This window comes from Tenrec ecaudatus, chromosome 1, assembly GCF_050624435.1.
Source record: "Tenrec ecaudatus isolate mTenEca1 chromosome 1, mTenEca1.hap1, whole genome shotgun sequence".
Lineage (NCBI taxonomy): Eukaryota > Metazoa > Chordata > Mammalia > Afrosoricida > Tenrecidae > Tenrec > Tenrec ecaudatus.
Window position 1 is genome coordinate 25,970,085 of NC_134530.1, and position 23,523 is coordinate 25,993,607.

General features: G+C 58.1%; 1 protein-coding gene across 2 annotated transcripts in view; it reads left to right on the forward strand.

The window, feature by feature from the left end:
- The first annotated feature begins 7,628 nt into the window (after positions 1 to 7,628).
- SKI (SKI proto-oncogene) overlaps positions 7,629 to 23,523 on the forward strand; it is a 70,892-nt gene continuing 54,997 nt past the window's right edge. Inside the window, exon 1 of one of the 2 annotated variants that reach the window (XM_075550198.1) lies at positions 7,629 to 8,820. In XM_075550198.1, coding sequence (XP_075406313.1) covers positions 7,846 to 8,820 — 975 coding nt within the window. In that variant the 5' untranslated portion in view covers positions 7,629 to 7,845. The remainder of the gene's footprint in view (positions 8,821 to 23,523) is intronic. The other variant, XM_075550208.1, reaches the window with a different exon arrangement.

Genomic DNA, 23,523 nt, shown 5'->3' on the forward strand with positions numbered 1-23,523 from the left:
GAATAACTAGCTTGGTAACATATCCATTTTGTGTTGCCTTTCCTCCCCACCTCCCTGAATTCCTTGGGGCCCCCTACTGGTGTTTCCCGGGTTCACCTCCCAAGCAAACGTGGTTGTGGGCTGTCATCAGTGGTACGGACTCCTCACAGAACAAATTGTGAGCCATCCTCACAGTGGCTACTATGTTTGGGCCACTGTTGCGGAGCCGCTCCGAGTCAGTTTCTCTCGTGTGGGGTCTTCTTCCTTGTCGTTGACCTTCTACTTCACCAAGCATGATTGGTACCTCCTGATAACAGGTCCTCAGTAAGTCGGATGAAGTTTCAACATCCTGGCTTCTGAAGAGCATTCTGGCTGGAATTGTTTTAAAAACAGATGTATTCTTTCCACTGGCAGACCAGGGCGTAGTCAATATTATCCGTCAACACCATAGTTCAAACATGTCAAGACTTCCTTTTTACATAGCCCAGATTTTGCAGATTCAGATGAGGTCATTGAGAAGCCCATGGTTTGGGTCAGGTGCACCTGACCCATCAGAGTGGTAGCTTGATCTTGTAACACGTTAAAGAGGTCTTTTGCAGCAGAGCGGCCCCAGTGCAGCCCTTCATTTGATTAATTGAGGACTATTTCCATGACTTTGACTGTGGATACAAGGAAGTGAAGTAGGCTATTGAGGAGCGAAGGGAGGGAGGAAGGGAGGAGGGGCAGAAAGAGAACCATATACATGGAGGGTCTTACAAGATAGGGGTGTTGTCTCGTTTCTTGAGATGGGCCGTGTTAAGTTACACAGTGTGTTTCTTTAAAAACCAAAAGAAAGAAAAGAGATTCCCCCCTCACCCCTGATTCCTCATCCTTCAAGCCTCCTAAATAGTGGTCTGAGTGGCAAAAGAAAGAAGTCCTTGACCACGCCCCTCTTTTCTCCATTGGTCATGCTGTTGCACAGGGGTCGCATTGTGAAGATTTGTATTGACTTTGTCTTGAGCTCTAGTCTGCATTAAAGGCCGTAGTCTGTGATCGGTATCACTAAGGGTTTCAAATCCTCTTCACTTGCAGCAACAAAAAAAAAAAAAAAAAAAGAAGTTGCAGCAAGGCACTGGCAGGAATTCTAGCCGGCTTCCAAAGGATGTGGAATGAGCGTTGTCAGCATGGAAGCCCTGATAGCACCGTGGGGCACGGGTTGGACTGCTAACCGCAAGGTCAGTGGTTCAAACTCACCAAGCCGCCCTGCGGGGAGATGCTTATCTGTGCTTTCTGGACTTACCTAAAGGGGTGGATCAAAGCTAATCACAGCTAAGGTCCCAGACAATGGGGACTCCAGAACACTTCCCTGCGTGCCCATGGAAACTGTACATAGACCAACAGGCAGTCATTCCGACTGGGGATACCCACCTGGTTTCAAAACGGACAAGGTGCGTGTCAGGGTGGAAGCGAGTGGGAGAAGAACGTGGCATCAGGATGGGAGGGAGGTGCGTCCGCAGTCTGCTGTTTGCAGAGGCTGCAACCTTGTTTGCTGGAAATGAAGGGAACTTGGAGCACTTACTGATAACCATCAAAGCGTTCAGCCAAAGAAACTCCCATGTTTCGTCTCGGGCTGCTTTCGGTAGCACCCAGACTAAGACACAAATGTCCTCTCCATTTCTCTCAAGTTGGTTTGGAATATATACAATTTTTCGTTCATCTTTAAAAGTCTTAGACCGCCGCACAGCATTGTCTTGACCCAGGTGTTGTGTATCTGGCAGCTGTACGGTTTTTCCTTCCGTTTGCCAAGGACTGGGGAGTAGTGAGGTAGGAATAGGAGGAGCATCCACTGGGCGCAGGGTGGAGGAGGGGTCCTCTGTGTTGGAAGTTCTCAGTGGGATCTGCTCCTCCCAATCCATTTCTCCAGCCGGGGCTCTTGGGATCCCTCAAGGTAAGGGGAGACCCTCCCGTTGACTACGCCCAGGCAAGCCCCCATCATCTCCACAGACAGACTCTCCCTCTGCCTTTCTCCCTTCTGCACTCTGAAGCCAGAGGGGTTTCCTGCCCCCAACATCTGAAGCTTCCTGTGACCATGGGATCCAATCCTTAGCCCCTGGACCCTGTTATGGGTTGAATTGTGCCCCCCTGACCCCCCAGTGTCTGGAAGCTGATGGCACTGCTGAGTGAGTGCTGGACTGCTGGTCCCAAGCTCTGTGGGGGAGACGGGGCTCTCTGCTCCCGTAAAGAGTCACAACCCTGGGGACCCTATTTAGATCACCCTGAGTCAGAATTGACTCGATGGCACTTTAACTGTTGAAGTCCTTTCCCCAGGAGGACTAGAGGCATTCAGAGGTCTTTGGTCTTTGATGCAAATGAGGTCGTGGCCCAGGATCCAGCCCCTCATGGGGCCATTGGGTGTATTCCAACTCTTGGTGACCAAAGCTCCTAGGGTTTCCGAGGCGGTCAATCTTCTCAGGAGCCCATGACCTCATCTTTCTCCCGAAGAGCGGCTGGTGAGTTTGAACCACTGACCTTGCAGTTTGCGGTCCGACGCGTGCCCCACGGTGCTATCAGGGCTACCATTCGGTGGGATCTACATCGGATTCCTTCTGAGTTGTACAAGGAGCAGACTGGCCATAGAGAGACACACGGGGTGCAGACGGACACCCAGGACCGCCAAGGACTGCCAGCAGACACCAGGAGCTATAAGACAGTCACTTCAGTAGGAACTGAGCTTTTAGACTTTTGACCTCCGGGACTCTGAGAACATAAATGCCCATTCTTTAAAGCGGCCCGCGGGTGCTAGGCTATCTCTGTTGTGGCACCCCTAGGGACAGAGGCAAGGCGCTTTTCTCCTTGCCTGAGTAGGATTCTAGCCAGGCAGACCTTTCTGTTCTGTCTTGCGCCAAGCTCCTCCCTGACTTGGCGCCTCTGAGCCTGCTGTTCCCCCTGTCTGGGTGCTGTGTCCCCTGACCTCCACCCGGCTGGCTCCTTAGTGTCGCGCTCCGGAGGCAAGACTTGCTCTTCAGGGGGCATGACAGGCTCCAGCCTCCGCCTGTGCCAGGTGCCTGAGCAGGTGAATGAATGCTCACTAGGGCCCTGAGGCTGGCCAGCTCGAGGGTGTCTCTGGGAGCACCCAGCCCAGGGTCTGTGTTGGAAGCAGCGCCCCTGAGCGTGGTGTGATGGGGATCTACAGCAGGGGGTAGGGGGTGGAGAACATCGTGCCCTCCACAGGGTACAGCCTGGCCTGGCCGAGATGCTCCACAGGCAGAGCATGCCTGGGGCTGATGGCTCACAGCTGGGGCTGCGGGGCAACTTAGTGGGCTCTGGGCGGCCTGGGTGACCTGTTGCCATCTCCCACAGCCCCCAGGCTAGAGGCCTACCATCCCCGGAAGCCCAGGGACCTGGCCCGTGGCAGGGGGATGGTGGGCAGGAGTGAACAATTGGCTGGATTAGTGCCCGGGAGGTTGGAGACAGGCAGACTAGCTGGCCCAGAAAAAGACAGGGCCAGGCTGGAACCATCTAGTCAAGGCTGCCATTACCCGGGGTGGGGTTGAGGGCTCCAGAAACCCCAGGCTCTTGAGTGCAGCAGGCCTCTGAGGTCCAGGGAAGGAGAAGGCAGCTTCCTTCATCCTGACCTGTGCACCCACGACCCATCCATCACCAACGCCTCCACCTCTCACTTGTATGCCCACTGACCCCCACTGCCCCTTCCATAGCCAGACCTCACATGAACCCCACGACACCCCATCACCTGGATATCACTTTCACCCCTCACCTACACCCCACCACGCCCTGCTCCCCAGCCCTTACTAGGCCTTCATCCTTCCCTTCACCAATGCGTGCCCAGGTAGCTTAACGAGCAGGTCCATAGTTTGGGGCAAAGGAGTAACCCCTCCCCTACTAAAGGGAAGAGGGCAGAGCAGCCTTGGGCCTCAGGCTGTGGGTGTGCGCTGGGCCCATCCTAGGGTCCCCCTTCACGGGAGGAATATTAGCTATGGAAGTGCTTCCCACCTGGGCCCTCCAGCCACCTCCTTTGATCACCCTATCTAGACAGAAGGACATGCAAGACTCTGAAAAGTGAACAGATGTGGCCAACAAAGCAGCTCCAGGAATGTCCTTTGTCTTCATCTCCGAATCCCCCTGGTAAGGGAGTCCTCCTTCTCGCGGATTCTTCTTGTGTGTGGGCATGAGACGAAGCCCTGTGGCACAGGGCTGCTGTGGGCTGGGCAGGCAGTGGGAGCAGGGGGAAGAGTGGAGGGCCAGTGGAAAGGAAAGCTAATGCACAGGACACAGCTGAGGGCAAGGAAGCGGTCAGGTTTCCAAACCTGGAGCTCCACCCCTGAACCTCAAGTCACTGTCAGGGCAACTGCGTATGTCTGCAGTAACCCAGGTGTGGGCCACCTGCCTGCTCCCAAGTCCCGGTCACAGATGCAGATACCCGTTGGGGCCTCCATGGGAACTGAGAACAGCTGGCCACAAATGGAAGGTCAATGGGTGCTACCCTCTTACCTCTGTCTAGCGCTGTGGGTATCTCTTCAGGAGATACCCAGAAGCCCGGCTAGCTCAGACATCTTCAGCCTGTTCGAGGGACTGTCCTGGCCTGAGGGTACGCATGACCAGAAATGACACCCCCTGACTTCTGGGGCTCACCACTCAGGCCTCCGCTGCACAATGCCTCTTCTCTGGCGACTCCAGCAGCCTGGCTGGCTTTGGGCTCCTTGGGCTTGTCTCCCATGACACAGCCCATGTGGGGAGGAATGGACATGCTCTCACTCTGGCCTGGTGGCTCCATAAGCTGCCACCTGGTCCCAGAGGAACCACTGAGAGTCTGGCGCTGGTGGATCAGGGTGGGGTAGTAGCTGGTGGGTCCAATCATGTTAACCCTTGGCCCATTGAGCAGAGAAAGTCCTGGGCTGGCATAGCTGGCAAACACTGGGGGTGGGGGTGGGCCAGTGGCGGTGGCCAGCGCTGCTTGCCAATCATCATAGTGTAGGTGTACCACATCTGCACTGTGTGTGCGGCTCCCAGGGCGTTGTGATCCTAACGTGTGTGGGCATGTCGAGTTGCCTGTGTGGCATCTCCATCCTCTGTGGGGACCCTGGTCGTGCTGTATGGACTCTTCATCAGGGGTGGGAACCCAGAGGGAGGTGCCAGGCCTCCCTGTCTTGTGAGGGCGACACACCCTGGGGCACGTGGGGTGGCATCCTTGTTTTGCGAGAGGTCTCTGGGTGTAGAGCACCCAGGGAAACACAGGCTGTGATGCTGTGTTCTGTGTTGTGTGAGGTGAGTCCCAGCTCAGGCATGTCATGTGCCTGTCACCTCAGGGGCTCCCAGATGGTGTGGTGCCCGTGTTGTGTGCGCAGACTACTGGGTCGTATGACAGAGTCCCCATCATGCGTAGGGGACCAAGGGTACATGTGTGGCATCTCCTGTCATTGAAAGGAGTCTTTGTCATGTGTGTTGTGTGGAGTGACCAAGGTGAGTGACAACCTGTCATGTGAGAAGATGTAAGTTGTGTTGTGCAGGTTGCCTGTGGTGTACGGGTCGGGAACACCCAAACTTGCTGCCATCGGTCCATGGACTCTCACGTGACCCCCTCGTGGGTTTCTGAGACAGTAGCTGTAACCACTGCACCAGCGGGGCTCCCAGCTTGGGACACAGGACATGTTCCCAGGGGGCTCAGACCCTGTGGCCTGGCATCCTCTTCGTGACTTGCAACCCCCAGGTCTTTTAGTGTGGCATTCCTGTGACAAGGGGGACTCCAGGTCATGCTGTGTGGTGTCCCTCAGGGGCTCTGGGATGTGTGGGGATTGCGGGCTGCATCGTGTGGAGGCCCGAGGACATGGACTGTGGAGTCCCTGTGCTGTGTGGGTCCCTGTGCCGTGACCTGTGCTGAACTCTGAACTGTGTTGGGTGGCATCGCTGTCAGGTGAGGGGACCTCAAGCTATGTTGGGTGACATCCTTGTTTTGTGTGGGAAACCCAAGCACGGTACATGGAATCCCAGAGATGGGCAGGGACACACTGCTGTGTCTTCTCTGTCTTGTGTGAGGGCACTCCCTGATCATGTTGTGGGTGGCATCCCAGTCACACGAGGGAACCCCAGGTTGGACTGTAAGGTACTCCTGCCAGAACCTTGGGTCGGTGGCAAGCAAACTCCTGCATCCCATGCAGCGAGTCCCTGTGGTGTGTGGGCACCCCAGGGTGTGCGGAGACCACTGGGTCACACTGAGTGGCAGATCTTTCACGTGAGAGGACTCTCAATCATGTCCTGTGGCACCCCATTTTATGTGCAGACCTTGGGTGGGGTGCATGGAAACCCATGCTGTGTGAGGATAGCAGGGTGTGTTTATGTCTGGCAGCCTTGTGTGGCGTCCCATGCAAAGTGCGTGGGGTCCCCACCGTGTGTTAAGACGCTGGGTGAGGTGCATGTGTCGGGGCTGTGGATGAGGTGACTGGCACCCACTGCTTGTGAGGGCCTTAGGTGCCTGCAGCGGAGGACACGCGAGTTGGAAAGGCTTGGCGAATTTGCCGTTGTGCCAGGAGGCGCGTGTGGCAGCCCCGGGGGCGGAGGGGGTACAGGAGCCTGCCCACACGCGCAGGAAGCGAACCCGACCGGGAGAAGGTCCCGGCGCTGCGTCCCCGCCGGCCGCCAAGCACCCTGCGGACCGGAGGACCAAACCAGGCGGAACAGAGTCGGGTGGAGTCCGAGCGAAGCCGAGGCGGGCCGGGCGGGACCGAAGGAGCCGAGTGGGCCGAGCAGGGCCGGAAATAACCGAGCGGGACCGAGAAGAGCCGAAAGTGGCCGAGCAGGGCCGAGGAGAGACGAGCGGGGACGGGCGGGGCCTGGTCCCGGGCGGCAGGCGGGGCGTGGGGAGCGCATGTTCCTGGAAGAGCGAGCCTGGGGAATTGATCACATTCTTGGCGGCGAGTCGGAGGCCGCGGCCGACGCACAGCAACAAACAGCGCGGGGCGGGGCCGGGGCGGGGCCTGCGTGGGGTGGGCCTGCGCGGGGCGGGGCCTGCGCGGCGGCATTAGCTCAGCGCCGGGCGCGCAGTCCCTGCCTGAGCGCGGAGCTGGGAGGATGTTCGCTGTGCGCCCACAGACCCGCGCCGCCTCCGCCTCCGCCTCCGTCTCCGCCTCCGCCTCCGTCGCCTCCGCCGCCACCTCGGCCGCCGCCGCGCTCTGAGGGCCCGGCCGAGAGGCGCCTCCGCCGCCCGGAAGCAGCGCGCGGCGGGAGGGCGGGCGGGCCGCGGGCCTCGGGCGGGCGGGCGGCGGCGGGGTGGGGGCGGGCCGAGCCGGGCCGCGGCGGCCGGCGGCAGGCGCGACGCGGCCGGTCAGCGCCGCCGGGACGAGCCGGGCGGGCGCCGCGCGGGGGGAGGAGCGGGGCGGCGGCGCGCCGCGCGAGGACGGGCCGGCGGGCCCCGCGCCCCCGCTCCTCCCGGGCCCCTCGGCCTCTGCCGCCGCGGCGATTCGCGCCTCGCGGCGGCGGCACCTGCCCGCGCGCCCCCCGCGAGCCCCGGGCCCGCGAGCGTTGGCGTTGGCGTTGGCGGCGCGCGCCGGGGCATGCCCCGCGCCTAGAGCCCGGGGGGCGCGCGGGGGACGCGCTGGGGGCCCGGGCGGCGGCGGGCGCGGCGCGGGGCGCGTGGATGTGGCTCCGGGCCCGGGCGGCGGCGGGCTGCAGCGGCGGGACCCCTTCGCCCCGCCCGCCTTCCCCTTCGCGCCCCCGGGCGAGGCCGAGGCCACCGCAGCCGTGATCGGCCGGGAGCCGGCGGCGGGGGGCGGCCGGGGCCGGGGCCGCGGACGCCGCCGGGGGTCACGGGGCGGCGGCGGCCGAGGGGGCTCAGGCGCACGGGAGCGGGAGCGGTCCGGCGAGCCGGAGCGCACCATGGAGGCGGCGGCGGGCAGCCGTGGGGGCTTCCAGCCGCACCCCGGGCTGCAGAAGACGCTGGAGCAGTTCCACTTGAGCTCCATGAGCTCGCTGGGCGGCCCGGCCGCCTTCTCGGCACGCTGGGCGCAGGAGGTGTACAGGAAGGAAAGCGCCAAGGAGGCGGGCGCGGCCGCGGTGCAGGCGGCGGTGCAGGCGGCCGCCGAGCCGCCGCCCGTGCTGCACCTGCCAGCCATCCAGCCGCCGCCGCCCGTGCTGCCCGGGCCTTTCTTTATGCCGTCGGACCGATCCACCGAGCGCTGCGAGACCGTGCTGGAGGGCGAGACCATCTCGTGCTTCGTCGTGGGCGGCGAGAAGCGCCTGTGCCTGCCACAGATCCTCAACTCGGTGCTGCGGGACTTCTCGCTGCAGCAGATCAACTCGGTGTGCGACGAGCTGCACATCTACTGCTCGCGCTGCACGGCCGACCAGCTGGAGATCCTCAAAGTCATGGGCATCCTGCCCTTCTCGGCGCCCTCGTGCGGGCTCATCACCAAGACCGATGCCGAGCGCCTGTGCAACGCGCTGCTCTACGGCGGCGCCTTCCCGCCGCCCTGCAAGAAGGAGCTGCCCGGCAGCGGCTCCTTGGCGCTGGGCCTGGAGCTCAGCGAGCGCAGCTTCAGGGTGTACCACGAGTGTTTCGGCAAGTGCAAGGGGCTGCTGGTGCCCGAGCTCTACAGCAGCCCCAGTGCCGCCTGCATCCAGTGCCTCGACTGCCGCCTCATGTACCCGCCGCACAAGTTCGTGGTGCACTCGCACAAGGCGCTGGAGAACCGGACTTGCCACTGGGGCTTCGACTCGGCCAACTGGCGGGCCTACATCCTGCTGAGCCAGGACTACACGGGCAAGGAGGAGCAGGCGCGCCTGGGACGCTGCCTGGACGACGTCAAGGAGAAGTTCGACTACGGCAACAAGTACAAGAGGCGAGTGCCCCGGGTGAGTGCGGGGCCTTTGTCTGCTGTCGGCGGGGCGGCGCGCGCGCGCGCACGCGGGCTGGAGCTTGGGGCTTGCCCACCCCGCCCTGAGGCGCGAGCTTGGTTTGGTTTTAATTAGTCGAAGGGGAGTGTCAGCCTCCCCTCGACAGGAGCGGGCAGGCCCGGGAGTGAGGCCTCTGCCTGCCGTGGGGCCACGAGGCAGCAGGGGTGGGTGGGCAGGAGGCCCATGCGCTGGCCCCGGATGGAGAACAGCGAGACCCTGGAGGGAGGCTGCCTCTGGCCAAAGGAGACCTGGATAGCTCTGAGAAGTGGTGGGGTGGGGGTGGGGTGGGTGGAGAGTTAGGATGGGGCCACACTACGGGGTGGGGAGCGCTGTGGCCTCCACAGTCGGTGTCGTAATTGGGAGTACCTTTGGTCACCAGTGTCCCTTGTGTAGAACCTTGGGAACCGGACTCAAAGCCAGGTGGCCAGAGAGGTGGCAGGCAGCCGAGACTTGGTGACTCCAGGCCTGTGTCCTGGTCGCCTAGGCCTGCCAGCACACACCCTGAGCCCCTGTGGGCCCAGGGCCGAGGTCTCTGGCTTGGGGCCTAGTCGGTGGCCCCAGCAGCAGCCTGGGGCACTTGGCCAGTCTCACTGTCCAGTGTCACACAAACGCGTCCTTGTTTTGGACTCAGTGGCCCTGGGTCCGTGGGATCCGGTGGCCATTTGGAAGCCCAAGCCCGGTGGGCCGTGCCCCCTCCCCAGCCCCCCACCCCACCCCCGGGTCTGTGGGCCTTCTCACCCCTCGCCCTGGTGGCGCCTACAGCTTTGCTCCTCCACTCCGGGCTTGTTAAATTGCACGCACAGAATGCGGGTCTGGCTCAGCTATTCTTGGGAGGCCTCATTAATTCAGCCATTGCATCAAACTTTTTTTTCCCTGAATCTGTGAATAGATGCTCCAGCCCGCTTGGCTCTGGGCGCCCCTCCAGTGGCATGTCGGAGCTGAGGGAAGGGGGGAGCGGCCGTGGGGGCAAGGCTGTTGCCTCTGCGGGAGGGCTGTAGTGCCTCAGCGTGTATGCCTGGGTGTGTTTGTGTCTTCCTTTAGTGGAATTTCTGCTGTTGGCTGGGACAGTATAGCAGGGCCAGGTGCCCCTGGCCCTGTCTGAGGTCTAGGAGCTGGGTGGGGGTCTAGATGGCAGCTGGGGAAGGGACGGCTACCCGTGAAGCTCCCTCGGTTTGGGTCAGGGTGAGGGTTGCTCTGGTGATGGGGCCGGGAGGGGGGGTGCGGCTTTCCTGTGGCTAGCCAGTGTGGCCTTTGAGGTGTGTGCTGGTCTGCCGCAGTCGGGTGGGGGGGCGGGGTGCGGCGGCTGGAACTGCCGGGTAATTCTTAGCTCTCTCCCAGTGGGAGTGGAGCGGAGGATCCTGTCTGGCAGGGTGTGTCTGTGTTGGCGTATTTTTTTCTTTTTTGTTAGACTCCAGGCTCTGGGTGTTTGTGGTCTTTCTGTTTCCTGGGCTTTGCTGTGGGCCCAGCCGCATGGCGAGCAGGCCCTCTGTCACAGCTGCAGTCCAGGCGTTCTGGGTACCTGTGTCCTCAGGCTCAGGGCAGGCCTGGCCCTGCAGCCACAGTCCCAGTTCTGCTCTCAGAGGGCTGGGTGGCTCTCCCCCTCGGTCCCTTCTCAGCAACCACTTCAGGGTGGGCTGGGCCCCTGTGGTGCTTTGCTGCTCTCCCCTCAGGCCTGCCCTGGAACGGAGGTTCCTGAAGACAAACAGAAATACCCCAGTGGTAACGCAGATGTGAATGTTGTCAGGGCTTGGGGCCTCCAGTCAAGGGGCAGGGGTGGCTGGGCTCTGCCATGCTTCTATCTGGACCATGACTTTGTCCAGCCTCCACACACTTTCAGGCTCAGCCTCCTTTTCGGCTGGTCTCTGGGCCCCTCAGCCCTGCCACCTGGGGTTTGTGGGTGCTGTCTTGTCTCCTTGACTAACTTTTTTACCTGCTCCCAGACCTTGGACTTGGAGCTGAGGAGTGTATGGTCACCCTTAGCCTCCCAGCATGGTCTCCTTCCTGGCTTCTGGCACTCCTGGCCACTTAGGAAGGGCCTGGGCTGCTGGAGCCAGGAGAGGAGGGGCCCTAGCTGCCTCCGAGGAGCCCATGTGCTCTGGAGGGTACATGGGGACCCCTACCCTGGGTCTGCTCAGGAACCAGGCTCGGCCCCCTGCTACACCTCCCACTCGCCTCTTTGGAGTCTGCGGAGCCTGTTTGGATTTTCTCACTTCCTCTGTCACTTATTTTAATATTTTTGATCTCCCAAGGAGGAAGGCCAGAGGGAACAAAGAATGCATTGTAGCTGTTCCTTCCCGGGGTACCTCTCCGGCAGCGCCTCGGGGTTCTGGGAGATTCCTAGTGGGCTGGTGGTGCTTCCGGGTGCTGTGGGCTGGCCTGGCCGGGAGGTGGGCCCGGGCCCTGCCCTCCCTGGCTCTTCTCTGCTCAGGCCCTGAGCTGCCCGCCTGTCTCAGTCTCTAGCCTGCTCTGAGGGAGGTGGGGGGGATCTTCCTAGACTCCCCAAGCAGCCAACCGCATCTGCTCATCCGGCTTTGCCGCCGGTCCAGCCCGTGGCAGAGTTGTGGTTCCTGCGGTTAGCCCAGCATGGAGCTGTGCACGGGGCGGGGTGCCAGGCGGCGCTCCGGAAACCCTGGTGGTGGAAGGTGTCCAGGTCCCCGTCTGTCAACAGTGCTGCAGAGAGGTGGCTGAGTTAGTTAACTTCTTTGGTGGGGCCCCGTGATGTCACGGGGAGCCTGGGGAGCGGAGAAAGCACCCCCACCACCCCTCATCCCTCTGCCAGCCTGTGAGGAGGACAAATGTGCTGTTTGCTAGGGCCCTGGCAAGGCCTGGGGACACGACCATGCCCCTGGTCAGACTAGGGGACACTATCATGCCCCTAGTGTCTCATCATGACTGTACCCCAAAGATCAAGCTCATTGCTTTATCTCCTGCGCCTCTTTTTCCTGCCCTATGACTGCGGCAAGTGGCTCCCCTAGGTGGGGTGTGGGCATTGTCATTTTGCTGCTGGGAGCATGAGGCAGAGAGCTGCGGGTCCCCATGCCCTGCCCACCCTGTCCCTTCCCTGCTGTCCCTTCGGGTCTGTTGCAGAGCTAAATTGGACTACACTTTGAGTGGCATAGATTGCTGTCAGTCAGGAAGGCGACAGCTTTACCCAGCAGCGGAGTTCCTGCTGCCGCCTTGGCCTGCCTCTTGGGATTGGGCTCCTTGTCCCACTGGGCTGCTCAGTGGGATAGCCAGCTGCTTCTTCTTCGGCCAGGGACAAGGCAGCAGGGGCCTCTGAGCTGGTCTTTCATGGGGCCTGCTCGTTTGTTCTCTGAGACATTTTCTCGGCAGTCTGAATTCCCAGGAAGGAATTGTGACTGTTTCAGTTTATTGCACTTAGGCAGTTCAGCTACCTGGGGTCCTTGAGGCTGCCTCACAGTGGAGAGGTGAACTTTACGTCAATTTGTCGTGGCTTGAGTAGGTCAGAAGGCGTCTGGTGGCCCTTTGTCCCTTGGTCAGTGCAAGCAGTTTACGACAGGGTCAGTCAGAATCCCCAGGGTTGAGACGCTGTCCCCGGTGACTGCTTTGGGCCAGTGATGAGAGCGGAGGCTGAAGCCGTGCAGGCATGGAGGCCAAGCAGCCGCCCCGGACTCTCCAGCCCCTCTCTGAGGACTTAGGCTGGCGCACTTTGAAGCGGTAGTTCCCACTAAAGGACGGGTGAGGCTGGCCGGGGTTGGCTTTCACACACTGCTCACAGAACAGTCTTTGGCGCCCCGTGCAGGGCATTGCCAGCTGTTTGGTAACTAGAGGCTCGCATGTTGCATTGCTCTCTTGGCTGGTCCTGGCCACAAGAGCAGTGTATGCTTCCCACGCGTCCTCCTGTATGTGTCTGGAGGTGGTGGTGGGGCTTGGGTGGTGGACCCTGCTCCCCAGCTCTGGAGACGAGAGGATCAGGTGCTCTGAGTTGTGGCTTCTGCATCCCCGTCCGCAGTCGAAGGGGGTCTGGGCTGGCAGGGACTCTTCCACCTGGGAAGGTGGCACTTTAGGTGTGCCCAGAGATGACCAGCAGGTCCAGAGCCGTGCTAAGGTTGATTGCAGGCCTTCTCCCTGGCCTGGCCGCTCACAGTGGGCGACCCCCCTGGTTTTGGGGGACCCCTGGTTTGTCCCTGCCATGAATGGCCTCTCCCTGGCGCAGCTGATCTGCACGGCTACCCATAAGTGGGTTCTTTGAGCCTCTGGGACCCCTCTTGGAGAGAGCTAGGCCAGGCCCTCCACCCTCCTGGTGTAGCCCCTCTGCCCTCTGCTCTCCGGGGAGCCGCTCCCGGCCAGTCTGGAGTGCTGAAGAATCAAGCCATTGACTGGAGGTTGCTTGGTTTCCCCACCTCCCCCGCCAGTCTGTGTCATGTCTGTCTGCAGTGTTGAGCAAGGGCAGACAGGCTATTGGCGTGAGGAAGTGTGGGCCCATCAAGCCCGGTCTGGAGCGGGGGCAGCCAACAGAGAGCAAGAGAGAGAGAGAGACAGAGAGACAGAGACAGACATGTGTGCAGTGCCCGCTGTGAGCAGCAGGCCTGCAGGAGGGAGGGGGTGGAGGAAGTGGATCCAGGGGCCCTGCATCCCACTGTCTGGCAGGAGGTGGCCCAGGCGCAGCCTTGCCTCGGCCTCTCTGTGGCCCGGAGACTGTTACACAAGCAGTAATAATGTGTCTCTTTCTAAGGATTGCGAAAGTTCTGGGAGGATTTCTCCACTGGAAGAATTATGCAAGTTTCAACTGAAATGTCTTCTAAAAGTTTCTTTGTTTTGAGTGAAAACACAGAGACTGATTCCCCTCCCTCCCCCCCACCACCCCGAGGTTGTGAGAGCCCTAAGAGAAGGGAAGGAAGCCCTGAGGTTGCTCCCCCTCCCCACACAGGCGACCAGGAGGATCTGTTTGGATGAAATGGGTCAAATACGATCAGGGGGTGGAAGTCGGCTTGGCAGCAGCACTGTTCCGGGTGTGTCACAGAGAGACGCCCCGAGGAGACGAGGTCATTTCCGGGAGGTGTGACGGTGGAGCAGGGTCCATGACGGGGGGCGTGGGGGGGGGGTCCTGCCCTGCCCAGCTAGATGGGATGTGTCACCCCACCTGGGGGAAGGAGGGTCTCCCTGTGCGCCAGGCACAGCCCTTACCACGTTGCTGGTCATAAGGTTTGAATCAAGTGCTTAAGAAGCACCTAGCGTGTGGGTACGTGGCAGGGGTGGATTTCTGGGAGGGGAGATGGTTCTGGAACACCAGCCTGCTGCAGCAGTACGGCAGCCCAAGCGGTGGGTGGTCTCTCCAGTGTGGGGCTTCTTCAGCAGGCAGGGCTGACCTGGCAGAGGTGGGCAAGGGTGCTTGGTTCCAGATCCTGACTCCGGGCCCACTTCTAAGAAGGGCTGGGGCTCGGGTGGGATTTAAATGTGGCTTGGTGGGGAACTCTAGTGAACTGTGGAGGCACGCCTGGGTTTAACCCTCAGAGGACATGGGGACACCCTGACTCCTGTGCCAGGTGGGAACCGGAGGGTGCGAGGCGCGCGCAGCCTTGGAGCTGGGAGCAGCTCCAGCCTGGAAACGGCCCCAGGCCTGTCTTGTATTTGACTGTTTTGATTTCTCTGATCTGTGTCTTTGACTCATGCTGATTGAAGGAATTCTGTGGTTCCCTGACTCCAGTACAGGCCATCATTCACTGGCAGGGCCTGCTGGCCGCCACTGTCCTGGCCAGGTCCCTCTGAGAGCCCCCAGGAGCCTAGCAGTGGGGCCTGTGCCAGCCTCACAGGGATCCCCGGGGTCCTGGACCCTGAGTCCATAGTCTCGAGGGACCCAGTGGACACGGGCAGTCTGTCTTTGTCCAGGCTTCACTCCTGACACTCTCTTTGCTGTTGTTGGCCTTTCACGCTGATGGAGCTTTGTCGTGGTGAACACACACACCAGGAAACTTCTACCCATATAGCCTGCAGACATGGGTGACCTTTTTTCTCTCGGGCCGCCACGTTCCCACCCTTTCCAAATTCCTCCCACGACTGTGGACAATACCCCTGAAGTGAAAACTCGCCTCCCAACAAAACAAAAATGGGACAAACAGAAACCATTGCCAGTGAGTGGGTTTCGTTGACTCCAGGCCCATGCAGGACAGAGTGGCACTGCCTTGTACGGTTGTTGTGGCGGCGAGTCTCTGCAGCAGAGACCGCCTCAGTGTTCTCCACAGAGCAGCTGCTGGCTTCAAACCCCTGACCTTTCCGTTAGCAGCCGCGCTCCTAACCCACTGCTCCTCCTGGGCTCCTCCTCTGGTGGTGTTGGGTCCTGTGTGCTGCTTTGACGTGAGAGAAGTCACCTGACCCTTGTGCAGCCAGAGCATCACGCCCGGCACACTGTTCTGGGACTGTCTTTCTTTCTCTTCCCGGCCCTAGAGTGTTCCATTGTGTGTGGGTGCCGCCATTCTCGAGGGGACCAGGCTTTCACAAGTCCCGCTTTGCTGGGGCTGCTCAGGCCTTAATGCTGCTTACTTCAGAAGACCCGCGTGGCAAGTGTCCCCCGGGGCCTTGTGTCCCAGGGCTCAGGCCAGGGGCCTGGTGGTGATCACTGCCCCCATCAGAGGGTGCAAGACTGTCCTGAGGGTGGTGGAGCCTGGTGGAGATGACTGGATCTGGGCTGGGCTGTGGCCAGGGCACTAGCTGGCCCTTCCTACTGTGGTGCTGTGTGTGTGTGCTCCGTGTTGAAGCCCTGCAGTGCAGTGGCATGTGAGCCACGTGGTGACAGCTCACTGTCCTCCTCCCCGCCCCCTCGGCTGGGTTTAAACCCTCGTGGTAGTAAACTGACTGGCCAGGATTTGAAAGGTGGCAGGAACCTAGGGCACTGGAAATGTGATGGGACAAACCCCCCCCACACACACACACCACCGTCAAGGCTGGTGGTGGCACCCTCTCCCACTTTGCTGTGATGCCAACTCATGGCAGCTACCTGCTTGTTGTCATACTCTTCCAGTCCCCGGAGAGCTCGTGACGTCTGAAGACTATCGGTGGCCAAGCCCTGGTGGCGCTGTCAGGCCAGTGTTGGGCTGCTAACTACAAGGGTGGCTGTTTAGCCCCCAGCTGCTGTGCAGGAGGAGGCTGGCTGCTTCCGTGAAGACGTGCAGAGCCTCAGGCGGGATTGTGTAGGGCAGGGTTGCCGCGAGTCAGAATTGATTCAATGTCAGTGGGTGGATGCTTCCTAAGGCCGGGCCCAGAGAGCCCCCTCCCCATCCCCTTCTTCTCCCAGGATGAAGGCAGGGGGCCAACTGGGTGAGGACGCTCTGGAATGAGTGGGTGCAAGCAGCCTACCACCTGCCTACAGGACTCTTTGGTGCCTTCTTGGCATGGTGCCGAAGGGTCAGGTGGCTTTAGGGAGGAGGTGGTAGGAGCTGTGCAGAGATGAGAGCCCCCAGGGTCCATGTGTGGCAATATGGGGCTCCTCTGGGCCTGGTGCTGTGCCGGAGCTGCTGGCTGGACCCTGCTCCTGTGACTTTGGGAGGCTGACATTTGAGTACCCCAGTGCTGTGGGCGCAGGGCCAGCAGTGTGACTGCAGACAGGCTGCGGCTTGAGCACCCTGCTGCCCTGCAGCTGCTGCTGCCCAGCTCGTGTCCTTGGCTTTTCTGGCACCCCATGTGCCCCGTCTCCGGATGTGCTGGCCTGGGGCCCCTGCAGTCCCTGTGTTAGGGCCAGTGCTCTTCCAGCCTGGCCTCTGGCCCATCCCAACCCCAGTGATGATGCCCTAGGGCCTTTTGTCCCTCCTCAGAATCGGGAGGTCTGCAAGTGGCCCTCATGCTTGGTGGTTTGCCCTGAGGGGTGAGGTGCAGGTTCATAGCCAAGATGGGTGATGGTGCCATGTTGATCCAGCAGGTCCCCTCATGCTCTGGTGGGAGATACTCTCTGGTACTCAGTGCTCGTGGTTGGCCTCATGGCTCGGTGTCTTCCTCCTTGGCAGATGAGAGGGGAGAAGCTGTGGGTGCTTCTGGGTGGCAGGGTCCATACCAGTCATGTGCCAGGCACTGAACAAGTAGTTGTACAAAAGTGCTACCAGGACCTATCAGGCTCTGGCCTGGGAGTGTTGATGCAGGAGAACGAGGAGTAGAGGGTTGTTGTCAAGGGGTGGGGGGGTGCCCCTGCCTGGAGTAGGGTGAGGGAAGGCCGCCTTTCTAGAGAGAGGCCATGTATGGGAGCTGCCTGGGATCTCTTCATCAAGAGGAACCCCCCCACCCCAATCCCTATGAGTGGGCAAAAAAAAAAAAAAATCTCAAAGCCTCAGGGGGTTATGCTCATGGCCCGTGGGAGGGAGGGGGCTGCCCTGACAGACCTTCTCTCCGGCTTTCTGACCGGGCCTGGCACCCCTGAGGTACCTGCACCTACCACATTTCCTGGCTGCACAACGGTGTTCCCCAAACCATTAAAAAAAATGATACTCCCAAGTTGAATGATATGCAAATGTAGTCAATTAAGCGAGGGGATTTTAATTAGCAGTTTAAGTTCATGTGTGAAGTGCCTTGCCTTAATTACTTGACAGTTTTGTTGTAAATTTGCTAAGTTTTTTTTTGCAGAACTATCAAAACTGTGATTTTTTTTTTAACATCCTTGTCTGCAGTGAGTGTCGCCCGCTAGCCTGACCCTCGTGAGTCTTGTCTCCACTCCACAGGCTCTTTACACTGTGAAAATTTGGGGTCCCTCTCAAGCAGCCGAGCCTGCTGCCGCAGCTACACACAGCAGTCTCAGAGCAAGGCCGGGCCGGCACTCACAGGGCTCTGCCCACCACACGCCTCTCTCCCAGATGGTCCCAGTGACCACAGTGGGATGGAGGTCCAGCAAGTCCTGGTTGGGCTCATCCGCTAAGGACCATTGGTCACGGTGTCTGGCCCGAGGGTTTTGCATCCACTGGTGGAGACCAAGGGCCCAGGACACAGGGCAGCTCAAATATGTACTAAATCAGTGTCTACAGTTGAACAAGTATACCTAGAAGCACCTGGGGATCAGATTCTGATTCATTGTATCTGGGGTGTGTGTGCCCATTCTCAGCAGGGTGGGCATTGAACTAGGATGAAGACCTCATCTCTTGTGAGCAAGTGCACACTGACTTAATGTTTCTTCTGGGACGCGTTGGGGCACGGTCAGCTCACTTTGTGGCTTACACGTGACTCATTCCCCCCATTGACTTCTTTGTGAACAGGTGACCAATTCCTTTAGGGAGAGTCGGGGCTACTCCTCAGCCCAAGGAAGTAAATCTTGGTTAAATCGACCATGTACTGCATGTACTCGAGTGTAAGCCGACCCGAAGATCAGCCCAGGCACCTAATTTTACCACAAGAACCGCTTTAAAAGTGTGCCGAAGAGCTTGGCTTATCCACGAGTATATATGGTACATTCTATCCTTTTGCTAGCCATTGGTTCAGGAATGGGCACGTCCCACAACTCTGGCCCAGACAGACTGCTGTGGGCCTCTGAGGATCGTTCTCTCCCCTAAGTCGGCATCTGAGAACAGAGACGGTCTCCTCCCTGCTTTTCGTCCCTTGGTTGCCTTTTGAAGGGGTGCTTCCCGAACCCACCGTACCATGTGGCCACCGTGAGGAGACCTAGCGCAGGTGGGGAGACTGCCAGGCTGAGATTCAGAGCATGCCCTTCAGGGCACTACGTTCAAAAAACAAAATCAGTGCCAGGGAGCCGATTCCAGGACTGAGCTGACAGTGAAGGGAAGGCATTGATCAAGACACTGGGCACTGAGTTCGGCAGTGGATGGGGGATGTGGCATCAGGAGACTGATGTGGTGAGGGGCCTGTGTGCTAGCCAGTGGCTGGAGGACTGGGTGCCTGTGCCCCTGTGGGGACTTTTGCTGACCATGGACTCACTCACAGACAGTGCCCTATCCGATGGATCATGTCCTCATCCTGTATTCCTGACTGACCATGGGAAAGCCTCACCACCTACTTCCTCAGAACCAGTAGGCATGTGTGCTACAGGCCTGTGCCATGGGTTCCAGACACTGCCTGCTAGTGCCCTTTCTGACCACCAGGGCTGGTGGTGAGAGGGTTGCACTTCACATTGGGCCCCTGTGATTACTTAAGCTGTTTCATAGGAGAGAACTGGACCGACTTCTCAAGGTGCCAGGGGCCGTACTATTCCTGAATCCCTGACTACCTGGGTTTCCGGGATTTGGTGGGCTCAGTGAAATGATAGCACCCCCATTCCATTTCATCCCTTCAGGGATGAAAGTTTGAGTAACCCCACCCAAGAACCCCGACTGAGGTGAAGGAAGGGCTTGCTGAGGGAGAAGGGATTAGGAAACGGGGGGTGGAAGGAAGTGGTTCTAAATGTCCGTGATGGCCATGTGACCAGTCATAGTAAAGAGGACTGTGAAATCATGATTCTAGTGTTATGACACGTGTCTAGGCGGGATACCAAACCCCACAATCATTCTGGGCAGAGCAGAGCGGAGCTCTCGAACTCTCTGGGTGAGGGTGAGGTAATTTGCTCTGAGTTTATGCACCCAGTGGTGTTGCCTGGGAACGTCCTCTGGTCACAGTGGATTTTTTTTCCGTGAAAGCAGTTTTGCTGGGACTTTTTTTTTTGGTGATGGCCGGTTTAAGAGGACAGCGTGCTGCTGGGAAATTTTGTTTCCTGCTTAGGAAAAACGCCATAGAAACTGTTGTGATATTGAACACAGCTTGCAAGGGCAGCGCTATGGGAAAAACTCAAGTGTACGTGTGGTTTTCTCATTTAAAAAAAGGTGAAATGTCAATTGCTGACAAACCTCTTTCTAGATATCCGTCAACTTCCCTAAGGAACAAAAATGTCTACTTGTAGTGTATTTGGAGTTGCTTCAGCCAGGCCAGACTGTTAATCAAGCTTTCTCTTTAGAGGTTCTGAAAAGATAGTGTAATAGTGTGCTACAAAAAAGCAGATGTTGTGGGGGTGTCTGGTTTGCAACCAGGACCATGCACTCGATCATGTAGCCATCTCAGTGCGCCTTTTCGGGCAGAAGACAGCTTGCCTCTCTTGTCCGCTCACCTTACTCACCTGATCTCACTTTGTGCTACTTCTTTTTGTTTCCCCAAATGAAGAGGGGCATGAAAGGACAATTTGATGATGTGAAATCCGTGACGAAAAAAGTGAGGTGTTGCAGTCAGCCATCCAAACAGATGAGTTTGAAAAATGTTTCCAAGAATGGAATCGCAGATTTGACCAATGTATCAAGTGTCATTGAGAGTACTTTGAAGGTGATAAGGTTGTTTTGTAAAAAAGTTTAAAAAACATAATCAGCTGACCAGCCGAGGCACCTAATTTTACCACAGAAACTTCGTTAAAAATGTGCTGGGGAAAAAAACGTGCTGAAAAACGGCGTGTACATGAATATATATGGTACATAGCTTTTGAAGCCCCTTGTGAATATGAATTATTTTCTTTCTTCTCTCTTATAAAATACAAGTTGTAAATGGGACTAGCGTGTTTCCGGTCGTATACCTGTATCATGTTAGGTGCAAGTGTTACTTTGTAATTGTCTTTGTAGAGCTTACAGATGGTTTGGGGACAGGAGCAGGAAATGGTGGCAAGGGGGTGGACTGTGATGGCTAAGGTTGTGTGTCAGCTTGCCTGGGCATGATTCTCAGTGGTTTGGCAGTTGTGTAATGATGTCGTTTGGCAGTTATGTGAGGATGTAGTCATCCTCTGTGATTTGATCCTTGGAGGCATGGCCTGAATTCAAGGCATATTAGGCATTTTCTGGCAAAGCTTGCTAGCTTGCTCTGAATCCTTCACCTGGCTTGTCTCCATTGGACTTTTGGTTCTTGAGATGCATCAGCCTTTGAGCCAGCAGCCTGCTGTCTTAACCTGCTGATTCAACAGTCCCTAGAGCTCTGTGAGTCAGGAGAAGCCTCCAGCCTAACTCCTGACCCACAGGCTTGAGACTTTCTTAGCCTGTATAACCACGTAGACCATTTCCTCTCTGTCATTAATGTGTGTGTGTGTGTATGTGTGTCTGTGTGTGTGTGTGTGTGTATGTATTTCACTAGTTTTACTTGTCAAGAACCCAGCCTACAATGAGACCTCACCCCAGCCCTGCCTGCTCAGGCTGTTTCTTTATGCGCCCCCCTCCCCACTGTGGCCACATCCTGTTGCTGGAGACTACCCTGGGATGGGGTCCCAATTTTTGTGTGTCAGGTGAAAAGACGAGAAGATGCCACAGTTATTTCACTGAGAATGTTGGGAGTGTCAGGGTCGGGCCACATGCCATCCACACCTTTCACCCACCATTGGGGGTTCCCTGCCCCTTGATGGATGGCTCCCTCCTTCGGCTTTTGAGTCCCCTGTTTTCACTCAGGGTTTGTGGAGATCGTCAGGGGGCACAGCAGAAGGCCTCACTATTTCCAGAGCTTGAGATGCCCAGGTGCTAAGCCAAGGCTGGTGCAGGGTGCAAGAGAGCCATCTTGGCTGGTACCTGGATGTATGATCCTGGGGGAAGGGGTCTGCAAACCCTCACAGCCTCCAGGCCGGCTGGCCTGCCTGGGGGAGTGTGTGGGAGCTGGCAGTGAGGACAGGGAAGACAGATGGCCAGTTTTGCTGTCCAGTTATGCAGGTATTGCAGATTTTTATGGGAATCTTGAGTACCTGGCCTCCCTGCTGCCTTTCGACCACCTTTGTTGGCTTTTCCTTCCAGCACGATCAACCGTGTGCTTGACGAACAAGCCCTGTCCTTAGGGCACAGGGAGACGCCCCAGGAATGGGCAGCTGCACTGACCTCATCCCTGTGCTGTATGCCCACTGACCTGGTCTTATTACAACGTGCGCCTGTGCCTGCCACTCTGACCACGTCCTCACCACCCTGGTCTTGTTCCCGCCTTCCGGCCATGTCCCTGCCTCCCAGCCTTGTCCCTACTGTGGCCTAGGAAGCCTGTCCTTTCAGTGGTGTTAGATTTCTGGAAGATAAAGAGCCTTCTGCAAAGCATTAAGTCCGATAACATTGCCTCACGGGTTAATCAGTGGTTAGTTCCACCAAATGCCTCACTGGTGTGAACATCTCCAACTAACTCAAGTGTCTTAACATTTCAAAAAGGGCAAAACCATTTTAACACAGTATGTTTCGGGCTCTTAGTGGTCAGATTCAAGGAGTCATTTGTCAGGAGCTTCTGTTTTTCCGCAGCCCCCCTTTGCTCCTGCTGGAGTCCCCAGGTGGTGCTCTGTGGTGATCCTTGCAGTCTTGACGCTGCTGCCACCCCCTGACATTACGCCAGCCTGCTTCTCTGTCCCCATCAGAGTGATGTGGTGCTCCCCATCTGTCAAGGTTTCCTAAGGGTGCCCTCCCTCCGAGCACACACTACTGCCTGTCTTGTCTGTCTCTTTCTAGGTCTGTCACTCATTCACTCACAGCTTCACACTGAATTGGACCAGTTCAGTCTTGGCTGAGAAGGGAAATCGGAACAGATCTGAATCTTAGGACTTTGGGTTTGGTGGAACAACAATAATGGAACAGGAAAAATTGTGAAGCTAGAAGTGAGATTGGGAAGAGGCGTAGCAAGCCCTCTCAGGAGCCAGATGCGGGAGATGGGGTCATTGGCAGGACTGTGGGGAGGGACACTTTCCAAGCAGCTCAGGAGGCTGCCCACTTTGAGGCGGCCGTATTTGGTTCCCACTCTGCTGTTCACGAGATTTGGTTGCCGTGGCAGACTTCTTTGTTTTCTGAGGAGGGAGGTTTTAGCAGAGTCTTGCCTTATAAATGTTTCCCATCAGTCTGCTTCAACCACGTTTTATAAATGTGGGTTTGAATTGGGGAAGAACTGGTTTGAAGCTCTAGCCTCTCTGTCTGTCTCTTCCTGTCTCGATCTCATTGATTGCCCCACGAGTGGGTTCTGCCCAGACCCCTGAGTCATTAGAAGTGGCACTGGGATAGTAATGATGACTCCTAGCTTCTTTATTTGGGATTCTGGCATCAGATGCCCAGGCAGGTGCAAGTGCATATGGGGTAGGGTCCCATCACCCTCTCCTTGGGCACCAGGACTATGAGTTTCAGCTTAAAAAGTGCTTTTATATGGAAATTGCCGGGCTTAATGCTTGAAGAGACCCACGAGCCTACCCTCTAATTCCCCTTCCTCTTGAGGACCTGTGCTGTTTGAAAACGAAATCCCCCAGAACCCCAAACCCACTGCTGTGGTGCCTGGGCCCAGAGAAGTGCTCCACAGGGTTCCTGGGCTCCGCAGCAACCGGTCCGCCTGACTTCCGCGCCGCCTGCGCTCCTGGTCTGTGTGTGAGTGAGTGTAGCCTCACAGTGAGTTAGTTGTCGGGTGTGTGTATGGCGGTGCGTGGCCATGGACCCAGGCTGTGCTGGTGCGAGTGGTTGGCTTCCCTCCTCTGCCAGAGTTTGCCCAGGTGTGGCATTGCATCGCCTCGAGGTGGTTATGTGTGCCAGCCCAGCCTCACATGTGTCCGTTGCCTTTTTGTGGGTACTTGATTGTGTGTTTGGTATTATGTGGCTTTGGGGCGTCTTGGTACAGGCGCATCGCTGGAACCCTCTGTGGGCATGCTTGTCTTACTTGGGCTGTGTGTGTGTGTGTGTGTGTGCGTGTGTGTGTGTGTGTGTGTGTGTGTCCTGCTGCCTCAGGCAGGACTGTGCTGGGTGATACCTTTGCTAAGAGAGGCACTGGGGTGGTGGG